The sequence below is a fragment of the Lampetra fluviatilis genome, chromosome 23, assembly GCF_964198595.1.
Source record: "Lampetra fluviatilis chromosome 23, kcLamFluv1.1, whole genome shotgun sequence".
NCBI classification, from domain to species: domain Eukaryota; kingdom Metazoa; phylum Chordata; class Hyperoartia; order Petromyzontiformes; family Petromyzontidae; genus Lampetra; species Lampetra fluviatilis.
Genome location: NC_136297.1, coordinates 6,810,103 through 6,824,310, shown reverse-complemented (window position 1 = coordinate 6,824,310; position 14,208 = coordinate 6,810,103). Strand labels below are relative to the sequence as shown.

Genomic DNA, 14,208 nt, shown 5'->3' with positions numbered 1-14,208 from the left:
TGGTGGCAACCGGGAGAGAAAAACCACGAGAAAGAAGAACCATCTGGATGAATACCTGAATATCTCAAACGCTGGCAGCGTTTGAGATATTCACCAGGCAACTCCTGAAGCTGTCCACTGGCTGATTCATTAAACCTAAACTTCTATAAACTGTTTTTTTTTATTTTACCAGGAAAGGCCCACTGAGCTATATAGCTCTCTTTCAGAAGCGACCTGGCCACAAATGATAGCTCAACGAAGTGGCTTACCATTTGGAAATTTAAAGCAGCCATTTCCTCTAAACGCATGTGTCTAAATGTGGAGGGAAAAACTGGAGGACCCAGAGAAAAATCAACACGGGGAGAACATGCAAACTCCAAATATGCAGGCATCAGGGTCGGGATTGAACCCACGACCTGCTTTATACCAGGTGAGGTGGTTAGCATCTCGGCATCACGGCGAGATGCTCACCGCCTCTTGCCATACAAAACAAGAAGACCGTTGGAACGACTGTGGTGGGTTTAAAAAATCAACTTAGGACTCGCTGAGTGGTGAATGAGTGTGTTGACAAATAGGTCACTGAGTAGACCACAGGTTGGTTTAATACGGCTTTCTCTTGTCTTGCAATTTTAAAGTAGGCTACGAAGTTAGATAACAGGCATGTAACAGTTGATTCAACTGTCATGATTCAGGGCCACTATTCAATTAAAGAATCACGTTTCTTTTAGTCTGGTGTTTTGCCATCTCCTTTATTTCCAATGTTTTTTTCATCTTTCTCATTTCCATAGTTTTGTTTGCTCCGTTAGCCTAAATGTAACATTAGCATACAATGTGCATATAATTTGAATACATAATTCTTTCACGATTCTATGCACGTATCATCAGCATAAGAATATGTTAATGTTTAATTGATGCATTGGTCCATGCCTGTTGTATAATAGAAATGTTTTGACATGTTCCAATAACGGTGCATACTTTATTCTCATAACCGCGTGGGACAGTGGGTTGGTGAAGACCGATTCTTGTCGCCATTATCTCCCCAGTGCTAATGTTGACACGCATGGCACCAAGTACTTAATTTAGGCTGAGTCAACTTAAAGGAGGCCCAAGCCGCTCGTGATGATGAAGGGTATCATGGCCCCATGGGTGGAGTTTGCGGGGGGGGGGCATGGAGGGCCAATGCCCCCCCCCCCCAATCTGGACACCTTTATGATTTATTTTCAGTAGTTTACAATTAAGATTGGAATATATATTTATAACACACCCCCCAAATATAGAAGTTAAAATTCCAGCTATGCATGGCCCCCCAATACTTGCAAGCTGCATTGGCATGCAAAGACGAAACTTGCTCTGTGCAGCCTTTAATAGACCACTGGGGCAAGTGCTATTAGCGAGCATCTATTAAGGCCGCAAAGGCATTCAAGGGCTACGTGGGGCCAAGACCAGGCAGGCCACCTTTGACTCCTCTGTGCTGATTTTTAGACACTGCACCAGGTACTCGTGCTGATGTGAGTCATAGCTGGGAATCAAACCCATATCACACATACATACATATACACAAACACACATCTCATTCAGTGCAAATCCATGCATATTTAATGAGTCTCATGACCATTGACTGTATTATTAAACACATCAGATATTATAGAGCCAAGATGGTGATATTATCGTTGGCCATAACTGGGAGTCGAACTCAGGTCACCAGGATCGTAGCGCAGCGTGATAACCGCTTCACTAATGCTCCCCATACTTGCATACACACACACACATGCACGCATCCGTACATGCATGTCATGCACACACACACCATTAGCAGGCTATGGCCCATCGCTGTGGGGGAGGGCTGTGATGGATTATCCTCTCGCAGATGTCTGCTGATCCTGAGCCAATGCCACGTTAACCCTCAATAAGCCCCCAGTCACTCTGATTCTATCCGATCTTTTAGTTCTGCGCATTGGATTCTTTTCAGAGAGATGCTGTTATCATTATTATCAACCAAAGCTTGTCATCAGCTGTCAAGTTGACGTTAAAGACTGTTCAGACCACTGTGTGTCAATGCCAAAAATCCCAAATCTGAAACTTATTGCTGTGCCACAAGGTGTAAAATATTAATAACATCTCCATGTCTCTATTCCATAAAAATATAATCACGTACCATGGATGTTCCCTCGATTGACGAACACTGAATGGAGCATGAGAACTTAGCCCTCGGGGCTGAAACACGATGTACACGAGTCGAAAGTTTTTCACGGATTCCTCAGTTTTTCCCGAGCATCAAACTCCAGTGGCTGGTCTCAGAGCCCGGGCGACTAGAGACCCTACCTCAGTGTTGCAACGCAGACATCAGCCGTCTGTCGAAGACACCCAGTCCCCAGGGCTTGAACCGAAGTCCTTCATTGTGCTGGCCCAGTGCTCTAACATGGGTATGATCGCCTGAAAGTCAATCGGTCCCAGGGCTTGAACCCAGGCCTCTTAGGAGACACAGGCTCATGTTTTAATGTAGGCATCAAGGGCCTGACACACTCAGCCACCTCCGTGACCAAAGCATTGTCGCGACAGGCAGTCGTATGCATTAGTGTAGCTGTCGAGTGTGCACAGCAGCCCATATGTGGTGGAGCGGCCCGAGGTGCCAAGCTCCAATGGGTGAGGAAATGGGACGGAGGGTGGGGGGCAATTTAATTCGTTGCACCAGGACCCGCGTCACCCATGCTACGCCACTGCTCAGATGAGCGGAGGGACGTCGGGGTCGTCGACGAAGGCTGGACCCTCGGCGGGCAACGCGACAGGACGAGGGGGCGGCTGGGAGGGCGGTGCCCGTCCCGTGGCGCCGCGACCCGCGTCCCGGACGATGGTGGCGACATCGATGCCGCGGCGAGCACTGGGGTCGACCTCGAGGTGTTGGTGCGCAGAGCCCTGGCTCGAGTCGCCGCTGCATGCATGAGCAGATGCCGAATTAGGCCAGAGTTTGACGCACGGTCATCGACAAATCAACAGTCGGTTTAGAGCTCGATTTTCCATTCTAAAGGCGTAGAATTGATCATGAAATCCAGCGGAAATTTTAGTGATGTAGGTAGCGATCGCCAAATACCGTTTAGACCGCATGGACTGAGGTCTCCCCAAGCCATGTCGGTCATGTGAGTTATTCGACCGTACTTTACCATACTGATTCGTGCAAGGGGACTCAATTCATAAATCCCTCATTACTGAAATAATCCGTAAGCCGGGAATTAAACCCATAGCGCATTTCGGAGTGCAGTGCTCTAACCACTGTGCCACTTCTCGTCCGTAGAAATATATACACAGCCAAATGCATGCAGATGCACATGCTCTATACCATTGGATGTCAATTAAATTATTTCATGAAATTGCCGCTGTGGTTGCTGTACCGATTGCTGGTTGTGGGTGACGTGCACTCCTCCTTGGGATGATTCTTCACACAAGGCTTTGGTTTCACCACCTGAGGTTTCACCACCTCCTTCACCTGTGTATGAGAATCAAAGTGTCAGTCTGGTGGTACCTGGGTGGCTCCGAGATTTTAATCCAGGCAGTCACTTGTGATTAAACCAGGCTCTCGAGTGTCCAGTGCGTTCGTGGTCTCAGCCCGGTCGCCAATGACTGCACAGAAGAAAATAAAACCCATCAAATGAAACTGCATTTTTTTCACTTAAACTGGCAAAAAATTCCATCTCTTAGAATTATATATATATTTTTAAATGATCATCAAGCAACGAAGATTACACTCATATCTGAGAACAGGTGAGAAAGTGCTGCCCACTACTTGGTGGACCCGGGGTAGCTCTATAATATTCGCTTCCACGGGCCGTTCTTGAACACAAAGGGATGCACTACTCTGTGTGAGATGGAGTAGAAAGGTCTTCTTGTGATTTGACACGAATGGCACACATTATAAAACGATTTAACAAAAAAGTGTAAGCCGCTCTTCACTGCGATGGCACGCACAGCAGTCAGCTTAAATCCTGCTCAATCCACCCCACGTCTCATAATGATTTCAGACGCAATACTTTGGCCATAACAGCGTTGTTAAACAACATCGTAATGTCGATTGCACGAGGGAGCCATTGCGTTCCGATGTATCTGTGCACTTTGGCCACATTTTAATAATTACTTCAAGTGATCGTAATTTTAAAATAAAACCACTTTTGCCCATGGGAATGGATGCCCGTGTAAACGTGGTAATGAAATAATCTACGTACAAATTGCTGAAATGTAATTGCAAAAAGAGGGGGAAAGTGGGTGTTATCTAGTAAAGGCCTTTCTTTTCTGTATCACTGGTAAATCGTGGCTTCTTAAGCAATTGCGCGGATCCTGCAGGGTGGCCTATAGGTCCGTGTGATTCTATTAACCCTTTCCAATCCCGAGACATCTGCCAGTTGCAGGGTGGGTCTCGTTCACCCGCTGAATCTCGGAACGCGCAAGTGGTTTGCATTAATTTTACGTAGAGGCATAGCGCTGTTGTTTTTAAAAGACATTGTACTCACCGCAGAGAACTGTAGCGACACGACCGCACTCTATGATAATTGGCAGCAAACTGTGCCATACGCCCTCCTGTATGGCCGCATGGGAGCCTCAGTACCGATAACGTTATTTTGGTTTTTCTTCTGATTCCAGTACGATGCTGTACACAGTGTGGGGCACCTATTTGACTAAATAACCTATTTCTTTCTGTTTAGTTTTTACCATCTTGTTTGGATTTTTGTTTCTGATTTGTTCTGTCTCATCTGTACACTCTAATCCACTCCATTTTTTTATACGTCACAAAAAGTGTATCATTTGCAGAATTTGTAAATAATGTATTCTTACATATGCGATGCAATGACTGTTTCCATGAGCTTAAGAATCTAATTATGACATGGCAAGCATGTAAGTCCTGTAGTATGGACTTAATATTTAGTATTATTACTATAATAATTTATAGCCCTTTTGACAATCCACTGCTGGGTGAAGGCCTACCAGAGGTCGCAATCGGATACCCGATACCCGTACCCTACCCGATACCCGGCTACCCGTACCCGGCTGGGAACGGGTACGGGTACCCGTTTGCGACCCTGGTGCGGCCTGGTACGGGTACGGGTAGGCCGTGAATCACTGGTGAGTAACCGTTTGTACTCATTTCCCAACGTCTTGTCTCTTCTCACAATTCAAGTTCCTAGAATCAACCCACCTGCGCCTGCAACATGGCTTCATCCCAGACGTCGCAATCGGGTACCCGATACCCGTACCCTACCCGATACCCGGCTACCCGATACCCGGCCGGGTACGGGTACGGGTACCCGTTTGCGACCCTGGTGCGGCCGGGTACGGGTACGGGTAAGGAATCAAAACCCGTTTGCGACCTCTGAGGCCTACCCATGCCGTGTTGGTCACGGAGGACGTGTGACCATACTTCACCACGCTGTGCAGTGCGGGTTGGTGAACGGGGTGCGCAGAATTATTTCAGATACCACTCACTAATGATAATAGCCGTGGCCGGAAATCCAACTCCGGTTGCCGTGTTCCTAGCACACTGTGTGCTAACCAGACTCAGACTCAATATTTGATTTCAGCTGGTAAGGCCAATTGAGCTCGGCAGACCATCAACGGTGGCAGGAGCGACAGGACATTACAGGGTGGGAGGGAATGTGCAAGCTAACAAGAGTAAAAACAACAATTATTTACTCGAAACATGCCAAAACCACTGCGCGACCTTGGTATAGTGAGCCCAAATGTCCTGAATTAAAAAGCAATACCTTGGGCATGGTGAGCAGCATGTGCCCCGTGGTCTGTGACCTCTGTGCAAGGCTCCTATCCGGTTGGACTTCTTCCGGCAAAACCAACTGGAACACCTGCAGGGATGGTGGGGTGGGGTTTGGGTGGGATGGGGTGCAGTTGTGAAAATGGGCAGATCCATTGATCAAGAATCAAATGCCAAGCGGGAGGTCATATGACCATCGGCAATATTCGATTGCTGCTGCGGCTAAGCGTAAATAATGTCACACCATACTGACCTTTCCCTTCACCGTTACGCGTGCATAATTGGGCTGCACATCCACATCAATGAGAGAGGTGTCCAGATATCTGTGAGGCCAAGGTGAAAACACTGAGTGAGCTCATAAGGAATCAGTATTCACAGATCAAAGGAGACCTGTAACTGGTTTGAGTTGTCGGCTCCTAAACCAAGGTTAAACCAAGCTCTCGTGTGTTGTTTGATGGTCTCAGTCTGGTCACAGATTTACACGCACAGCCGTTTTGTCAAGCTGATCATTGTTGACGGCCTTGCAGGCCATGGGGGGTTATTTTACCCTACTTCACCACACTTGGCAGTGCAGAATTACAAATGTAGAGAACACGCATAGACATGGGTGAATAGAAGTACAGTATAACAATGTATTCTGATGCACTGCCCTATGTGGGCCCACAGTGTAGCCTCGCAGCAGCCTATAATGCTTGTTATGCACGGTGGTGGCCCATCCAAGCACTTTCCAGGGCTTCAACCCCTGCTTAGTTTCTGTGATCTAACAAAATCTGCGATCTAACAAAATCGAATGCATTTCGGGTGATTTGGCCATAGGTCAATGATGACTGCAACTCATTTTAACCAAGCATGTGACGCAACACTTCCGCATCGTTTCATGACGATGATCACGTTGTCCTGAACAAGTCGTCTCACTTGTAAACGGCGAGGTCTAACACCAGCGTGCTGTCGGCATCATCCTCCGTGAGTGAGAAATCCAACCTGCAAACACGTACACTCTCGTTACTGCCCTGCGGAGTGAACCACTGTAGCTGGTGTGCACTGTGCTGTTTCAAGTTGGAGTTTCCCAGGTGAGGACTCAAGAGATCAGGGTATAATCTCATTTGCATTGATTGCTGTGTAAAATCGCAATTGAAAAATTTGTCCCATAATGCTGTGTCCTCTGCAAAGTGTACAGCCATGTGCTGTGCTGAATGTGCTTGACTGCTTTTGTTTTACTATGTTGTGCTGTGCTTACGACCTCCCCAAATGCGCACGCTCTCGTCAGATCTCGGAAGAGAAGCACGGCTGAGTTTCGATTGTGCTTGGATGGGTAACCAGACAAGCGTTACAGGCTGTTGCGGGGCTACATTCTGGGCAACAAAGGGAAGTGCAACAAAATCCATTTCTGTACTCTACTTCTATGTTACCACATCCATGATTCCCTGCCCTCATCAACACGCACTGACCAACGTGAAGTATGGTTAAAAACCCCCATTGCCCACATGGCGTGGGGCGGCCCTCATCCAGCAGTGGATTGACAAGCGGGCTGTACCTGTACTACGCTGGTGTGTCCTGTACTCTGCTATATGAATGCGCCGTTCCGTGTGCATATTTCCACATTGTGCTACACTTTGTGTATATGCCAAATGCACCGTGCTGCGTGTACTTTACCGTGCGGTGCTATGATGCGCATGAGCAGTCAAGGACTCTGCTGAGCGTGCTGTGCCGTCTGAATTGTTTGCCTTGCTGTGCTCCACCCAGTGTACCGCTTGTATGCTGCCTGCCTGTATGCTGCCTGTCTGTATGCTGCTGTACCGTGTGTTTTGCCGGTAGGTGGGGTGTGATTGTGCGCCGCGTCTCACTTGGCCTCGTTGACGTTCAAAACGCGCCCGTCGGCCGTGATGAGAGTGCGTTCCCTCTTGGGCTGTTTCGTGTCTCCCCTTTTACACAAAACCAAACGGCGCAGTAGTTCACTTAGAACATAGGTTTTCGTAGCCGGTACAATAATCTATGCGGTATTTGTTGATGGGTTATGCCACGTCGTCGTAGTTTTAGGCCAAATTTCTTGTCCAGCATCCGGCAAGATTGTCACGTTTACGCGGATATTATTTGTAAGCGTCGATTTTGTTCGTCAAATTCGGACCAATAAAGCTCCTCACTGGTGGCTTCAGAATTATCACGACTCGATTTAGCATCAACGTACGACAAAGGTTTGCTCAAACTGCTTTGAGATTCAGATACTGAACTAGTGAATTGAATACAATAGTTAACCACTTAATCTAAAATCACAAACGATAGTAAACACCAAAGATGACCAAGGTGTAACTGTTTAAAGGATAAGTCCACCACACACTGCCATTCACCTGATCATGAACAAAAAGTATGTAATGGTGCATTCATCGATTAAAAATTACGCTTGCTTTAAATGCATGGATTAATGAATGTGCGAATACATTTTTCAGAATGTACACACATCATATGCAAATTATACAATAATGGGACATTTAGGCTCATGGAACAAACACAACTATGAACGAGACTGAAAGAAATCAAACACAATTGCATCACGGCTCAGCTACCTTTGTCTCTCCAGTGGTAATGTTTACACTCCGCAACCCGGTTCTCGTTTTGGGTTGAGTCGGCCTCGCTAAACATGTCCCAGATATGATTTCCCTCTGATATTAGATGTGGCCGGGCATCGAACCCAGGACACCAGGTTCGTACCACAGTGCACTCACTAACCACTACGCCACGCACGCTTTCACACCTGTTCCCCTCCCTGGCTTTGCGGCTTTCCTCCAAGTGCCGGTGTGTTTCCAATCGTGATTCCGGTGTGAACTCCGTCTCTTCTTCCCAGAATCTCTGGTTCGATTCCACACTACCGTTCGAATCATGCCTCCGAGTCTCATCGTCGTTTTCCTGTCTGCAAGGACAGCATGGAGGAAATAAATAATTAACACCAATTCCTGAAAGCCATCAGCGCCAGGTGCCAAACAATTAACACCGTGTCAAACGGTCACAAATTGTTTTTCATTAATTTCTTGATATCGCGCCTCACAAGTGTTCAATCGTGATGCGCCAACATAATTAAGAAGCACAATTGAACAGAGCACTGTACATAGCAGAGGTCGCAATCGGGTACCCGATACCCGTACCCTACCCAATACCCGGCTACCCGTACCCGGCCGGGTATCGGGTACGGGTACCCATTTGCGACCCTGGTGCGGCCGGGTACGGGTACGGGTAGGCCGTGAGTCACTGGTGAGTAACCGTTTGTCACTCATTTCCCAACGTCTTGTCTCTTCTCACAATTCAAGTTCCTAGAATCAACCCACCCGCGCCTGCAACATGGCTTCATCCCAGAGGTCGCAATCGGGTACCCGATACCCGTACCCTACTCGATACCCGGCTACCCATACCCGGCCGGGTATCGGGTACCCATTTGCGACCCTGGTGCAGCCGGGTACGGGTAAGGAATCAAAACCCGTTTGCGACCTCTGGTACATAGGTATGACACGTGAAACCGAGAATCGCAACAACCACAAACTCACAACACAGCCATCCTGCAGCTTACTAATTTCAACCTGGACTGGCAGCTCCCACGACCGGCAGTGGCCATGCAGTTTCCGGATTCAATTCACATAATCACACACGTCACCTTTTTTTCAACAAAGTGTTGCGATGATTGAAGCACACCATTTGCCATGCAGTTAAAATCCTGCCATTCGCAAGAGCGGACAAATTGTGCGGTAGTGTCATACCAGAGTTTCGAAATTGTAACTTTCAAATAAGAGACGTAGGTTGTGAAACCACCGCAATTTGTTTTATGCTATGCCATTGCTGGATATGTAACGTTGCCTCTGCAGAAGGCAACAAACAAGTTTTGGTACAACTCTTCACAGAATTCAACGGGTGGCTGTCGTGGAGATCGATCAGGCAATCAACTCTGCAAACTGGTCTGGCATAAAGCATACTGACAAGCAAGTAATTTACATGAAGCAGACATTATATTGAATGAGGCAGTGGTGCAGTGGTTTTAGCGTACAGCACTCTGAAGCAAGATACCAGAGTTTTATTTCCAGCCACGGCTACCATCAGTGGCAGGTGATAGCTGAACCTGTCTGAACTGGCATTGTAAAGGAGAACACATGTCACTACTCAGAATATCTAAAAGCACATTATACGTATCGAATTGTGCATGTAAGAACAAATTAATTGTGATGAATGTAAATTATATGTAAATGTCACCTTTTGGCTTATGAAACGAAACAAGACAGTTAAAACACAAGACACAACACAAAAAAGACAGTACACATTACCATGAAAAGAAAACATCTTTAATGAGATTGTGACCCTAATAATTGCTGAATCGTTACATGCCCCCACCGAATTAGGACAAATCGGCGAATGGTGGACAGGGAGTTGTTACACTGCTACGAAGCAGTGCCGTGAATGTGCGACCGCCGTTTGGCTGTGCCGTTGCCGTGAACGTGTTTACCCGGCGTAGGAGAGTTTCTGCTGGGCGCGCCGAGCCAGGTACTCGGCCTCTTGCTCGAGAACGCGGCGCCGCGTCCACTCCAGCTCCTGGTGCGCCCGGATCCGCTCCGAGCGCTCAATCTCCTGCCCGTCCAGATGCTGCAGCCACACACCAGGACCGGTGAGGGACAGGAGGGGGGCAAAGTTGAGGCGAGAAGACGGGAGAGGGCGGAGTTTGGCAAATGGGAAAAGAAAGCAACAGGGAGTGAGGGGATGTAAAATTAGGGATAGCGGGAATGAGGGCGGTATGGTTATGGGTTAGTACAGGTGTAGATGGCCATCAGGGCCCATGCCAACCACGCTATCGAAAAGAGCAAAGTGCTGCCTGCTACTGTGCCGACTTGAAGAGATTTTGGAGGTAGCTCTCTGTGGGCCATTCTTTCACAAGATTTTTCTTGCACTGCTCTGCGAGAAATCCGAATACTCTGGTTTCATGGCTTGACGGTGATAGCACAATCGGGATTAATTAGCAACAAAAACTAAAAAAAACACAAGCGGGAGAAACTAAAATGGGGACCTTGAGCTGTGGCAGCGTTGCCACCACGTAGGGGCGGTAGCCTTCGAAGTCAGCGCAGGGATTTCCCACCAGGAAGAGCTCTTCCAGGAGAGGGTTGTGGCGCAACGTCTCCACGCTGCTCAGCTCACCCACAAAGTTCACCGTCAGGTCCAGCTTCTGCAGAGACTCGCACCCTGCCATGACGGGCCCAGCAGGGAGTCAAGAAGGAGAGTTGTAGATGCAAGAGAAGTCAGTGACTACCAGTACTTAAATACTCCCAACACTCAGAAGAGACACCCACCAGAAAGTTACCTTGAGGAATATATTTCTGCATACTCTGATAGAGTCCAGAGGTCATTGGTTTAATTTCCTGGCATGGCAGTTTCTTAACAATGGGGCAAGTTTCTTAAATCTCCCCACCTCAGTCTCTCCCATAAATATAAATGGGTACGCCCCACAGTCACGCATGGTGGGGTAAAATGGTGCAGTGAAATGTGGGCACTCCCATCTTTTCCAAGATGTCGGGCCAGCGTGGAAGAGTAGACCTAAATACCCTCGAGTGGGGCTCACTTGCTCCCTCTAGTAAAGGCCCTTCCGCCAGCAGTGGTTTGAGGAGGAAATTACAAGGCTGCATCTATACCTTTTCACCTTTATTTTGAAGACAACGATTAAACTCCACCTCCAAAAAAAAAACCCGATGAATTGTCAGAATTTGAGGACACAATTTCAGCCATGCATAAATTGTGACCCCAAGTAAAATCAAAGTATTTTCAAATCAGCCACAACTCATATTCTCATTAAAATAACAAATATGTGATTAACCGCAGCGGCTTTTGGCTAGCCATCGAACAAAGACGGGCACTGCATTGCGTGCTTTCAGATGTGCTTCTGCGGCCGTCTGGAACGCTCTTCCGATATTAGGAAGCCACTGGAGCTAAACACTTTTAAATCTAGATTGAAAACCCATTTCTTTAGAACTGCTTTTTTGTGGTTAGTCTGTTGTCCTTCCCCCGCACCTCCGATTATCACGGTTGGCTACGTATGTGCAAAAGAAGTTTAACATACACACGACACCCTAAATAGATAATGAATTTCAACAGAGTCCCCGCTGGATAAAGGACAGCAGACCGCACTGTGGTAGCCTCTCTCACCCTGCAGGTTCTCAATTCGCTCCACATTGTTGAGAGCCAGGTTGAGATACTCCAGCTCCTTGAGCCGGCTCAGGTTTTCTGCACAACACAGCGCAAAGCAGCACAGCTCACAACAACGTAACACAAGCGTTAGTTTGAGAGTAGTATCAAGCTATACTAAGCGACGTTAATGTTTGCGAGTTGACCAGAGTGCTATGCAATTGTAAATACTGCTGGGTGAGGGTTATTTGTCTATACTTCACCACATTGGTCAATATGGATTTGATAAGTCTGGGAGTGTAGATGTTTGAGCATTACACTAGTACAGCAATTGATTTTGTTCTTTGCGAGTTTTTGTTTTAATTTGTGTTTAAGCGTAGAGTGGTGGCGGAGTGCATAGCGCACTGCACTCAACCCCGATGGCGAACATCGTCAGCGAGTGAAATCTAAACCGGTCCTGGGAACTCCATCCCTTTACCAACGAAGTCCTGACTTGCGCGATTCAAACATATGGACAAACAACCTCCACGACTGCCACGGCGTGCGGGGAGTCCTTCACTGCTATCGTCATGTGCTGTGCGCGTGTGTGTCCGTGCCGATGCGCGGGATGACGTTGTTGTGCAGGTAGAGCGTCTTGAGGTGGCGGCACCACACGTCCAGGTGCTGCAGCCGCTCGATCTGCTGCTGGTGCAGGGACAGCTCCTCCAGGGAGAAGAGCTCCCCATTGTTGTGCTCCGCACGGCTTCGCACCAGCACCTCGGTGACTGCGGCGCAACACAGCAAAGACAAAGGTCGTCCTCGTATAACCTTAACAGACTGTTGGGGAAAAGTGCTGCTTGCCGGCATGGCACACGAGGGGGGGGGGGCAGCAACCATGCCCGGCCGCCTTTGTCTCCCTCGTGGCGACATGTACATATAGCACCAGGCTGAATCGACCTCGGGGATTCTCAGGATCGGTTCATATAGTAGTCACTGGTGTTGGCAGTGAGCGGCAATCGAACTCAGGTCGCCGGGTTCGTATGGCAGTGCTAACTCCACTGCTCACACCACGAGTGTGCCATTCTCGACACGGTCCGTCGTCACCTGTCCCACCCCACAGCACGAAGGGTGCGCCACCTTGAGGCTGGGGGAGTCCATGCAAGCGACCGCGATTGGCAAAGCGATTCTGTGTCCCAACTTTACAACGTGAGACTCAGCTGAACGTAGAAGTCACTGGAATGTATGGTTCTTTTGGTTTCGTAAAGGGGCCGTCCATAAATGACGTCACGCGATTTTGGACGAATTTTGACCCCCCCCCCCTCATCACACGGCGTCACAAAAAGTCAGAACCCCCTTCAAATATGACATCACAAAGCTCTGCCCCCCCCCCCAAATAAAACATGCTTCAAATCGCTTTAAACTATTGTCATTGTAGTGCGTATTTAATGTGCTGCTGCACTCTGATGTTGTAGGAGAAAACATTTATTACAAAGTCAATTCAATTAAGTAGCACGTGTTGTCTATATTTATTTAAAGTTGCGTATTTTAATGTGACGTCACATTTCTCAACTCCCCCCCCGCCATCGTCACACATCGTCACAAATGTCTGACCCCCCCCCCCCCCCCCAGGTGCGTGACGTCATTTATGGACGCCCCAAAAGTTTTTTTTGTTATGGGACAGTTGCAGCCCTCGCTACTCATTTTAGCCGTGACCTGGAACCCAAACTCAGGTGGCCGGGTTGATTGCACATTTGCGCTGACCACTGCACCACGGAGTCCGCTTGAGTTAGTTCGGCCTTTCAACCTTAGTTTGTAAAGCGTTTAAAACGACAACGCGCCTCAGTTGGCTACCAACTTTACAAGCGATGGGCGATAAATCACGCGAGGCTCACTCAAGCGAAGGGTCTGACCCAGCTTTGTCGAACCGCGCGTGTCAATCGCGAGCCCCGTGTGCATATACTTACTGAGGACCATCGTTGAAGGCGTCTTCTTATAATGCCGGTGTGTTTATTTCGTTATAGTTTATCGCGGCTGAGATAACCGCGTTAGGGTTTAAACTTTAGTTTTTTTTAAACCGGTGGCAACCACTCCACGTGTCACCCATGCGGCCTCGCTCCCCGCTCTGTGTAAACAACGTGTTGCCATGGTAGCACGGCAACGCTCTACCTACTACGGGTAGCGCCGCGGCTCGATGTACTTAGCGTTTTTTTTTTAAACGACGCTTTAAACTCTTAGTACTGCAGTCGTTTAATTGGTGTTCATAGAAGATAAAAGTTGTCCAGCATAATGTGCAACCGCTTAGGGGTCGTCCATAAATGACGTCACGCAGCTGGGGGGAGGGGGGTTGAGAAATG

The 14,208-nt window shown here is 48.1% G+C and overlaps 1 protein-coding gene across 1 annotated transcript; it reads right to left on the bottom strand.

The window, feature by feature from the left end:
- Positions 1 to 1,594: 1,594 nt before the first annotated feature.
- Positions 1,595 to 13,969, bottom strand: LOC144940667 (dynein axonemal assembly factor 11-like). Its single transcript, XM_078866952.1, has 12 exons — positions 13,819 to 13,969; positions 12,472 to 12,639; positions 11,897 to 11,974; positions 10,767 to 10,939; positions 10,212 to 10,348; positions 8,481 to 8,636; positions 7,576 to 7,653; positions 6,647 to 6,712; positions 5,985 to 6,054; positions 5,727 to 5,822; positions 3,366 to 3,460; positions 1,595 to 2,908 (listed from the first exon to the last, which is right to left on the bottom strand). Exons 1-12 carry the CDS (start codon positions 13,826 to 13,828, stop codon positions 2,701 to 2,703), a joined length of 1,335 nt encoding a protein of 444 aa, XP_078723078.1. The 5' UTR covers positions 13,829 to 13,969; the 3' UTR covers positions 1,595 to 2,700.
- Between the last annotated feature and the right edge of the window lie 239 nt (positions 13,970 to 14,208).

What these genes read in the sequence shown, in the direction of transcription:
- LOC144940667 (XM_078866952.1), bottom strand. An exon ending in CAACGCTGCCACAGCTCAAG is followed by an intron (nt 10,349 to 10,766) that starts GTCCCCATTTTA and finishes GTGTGGCTGCAG; the next exon opens with CATCTGGACGGGCAGGAGAT. An exon ending in TCACCCACAACCAGCAATCG is followed by an intron (nt 2,909 to 3,365) that starts GTACAGCAACCA and finishes TCATGCATGCAG; the next exon opens with CGGCGACTCGAGCCAGGGCT.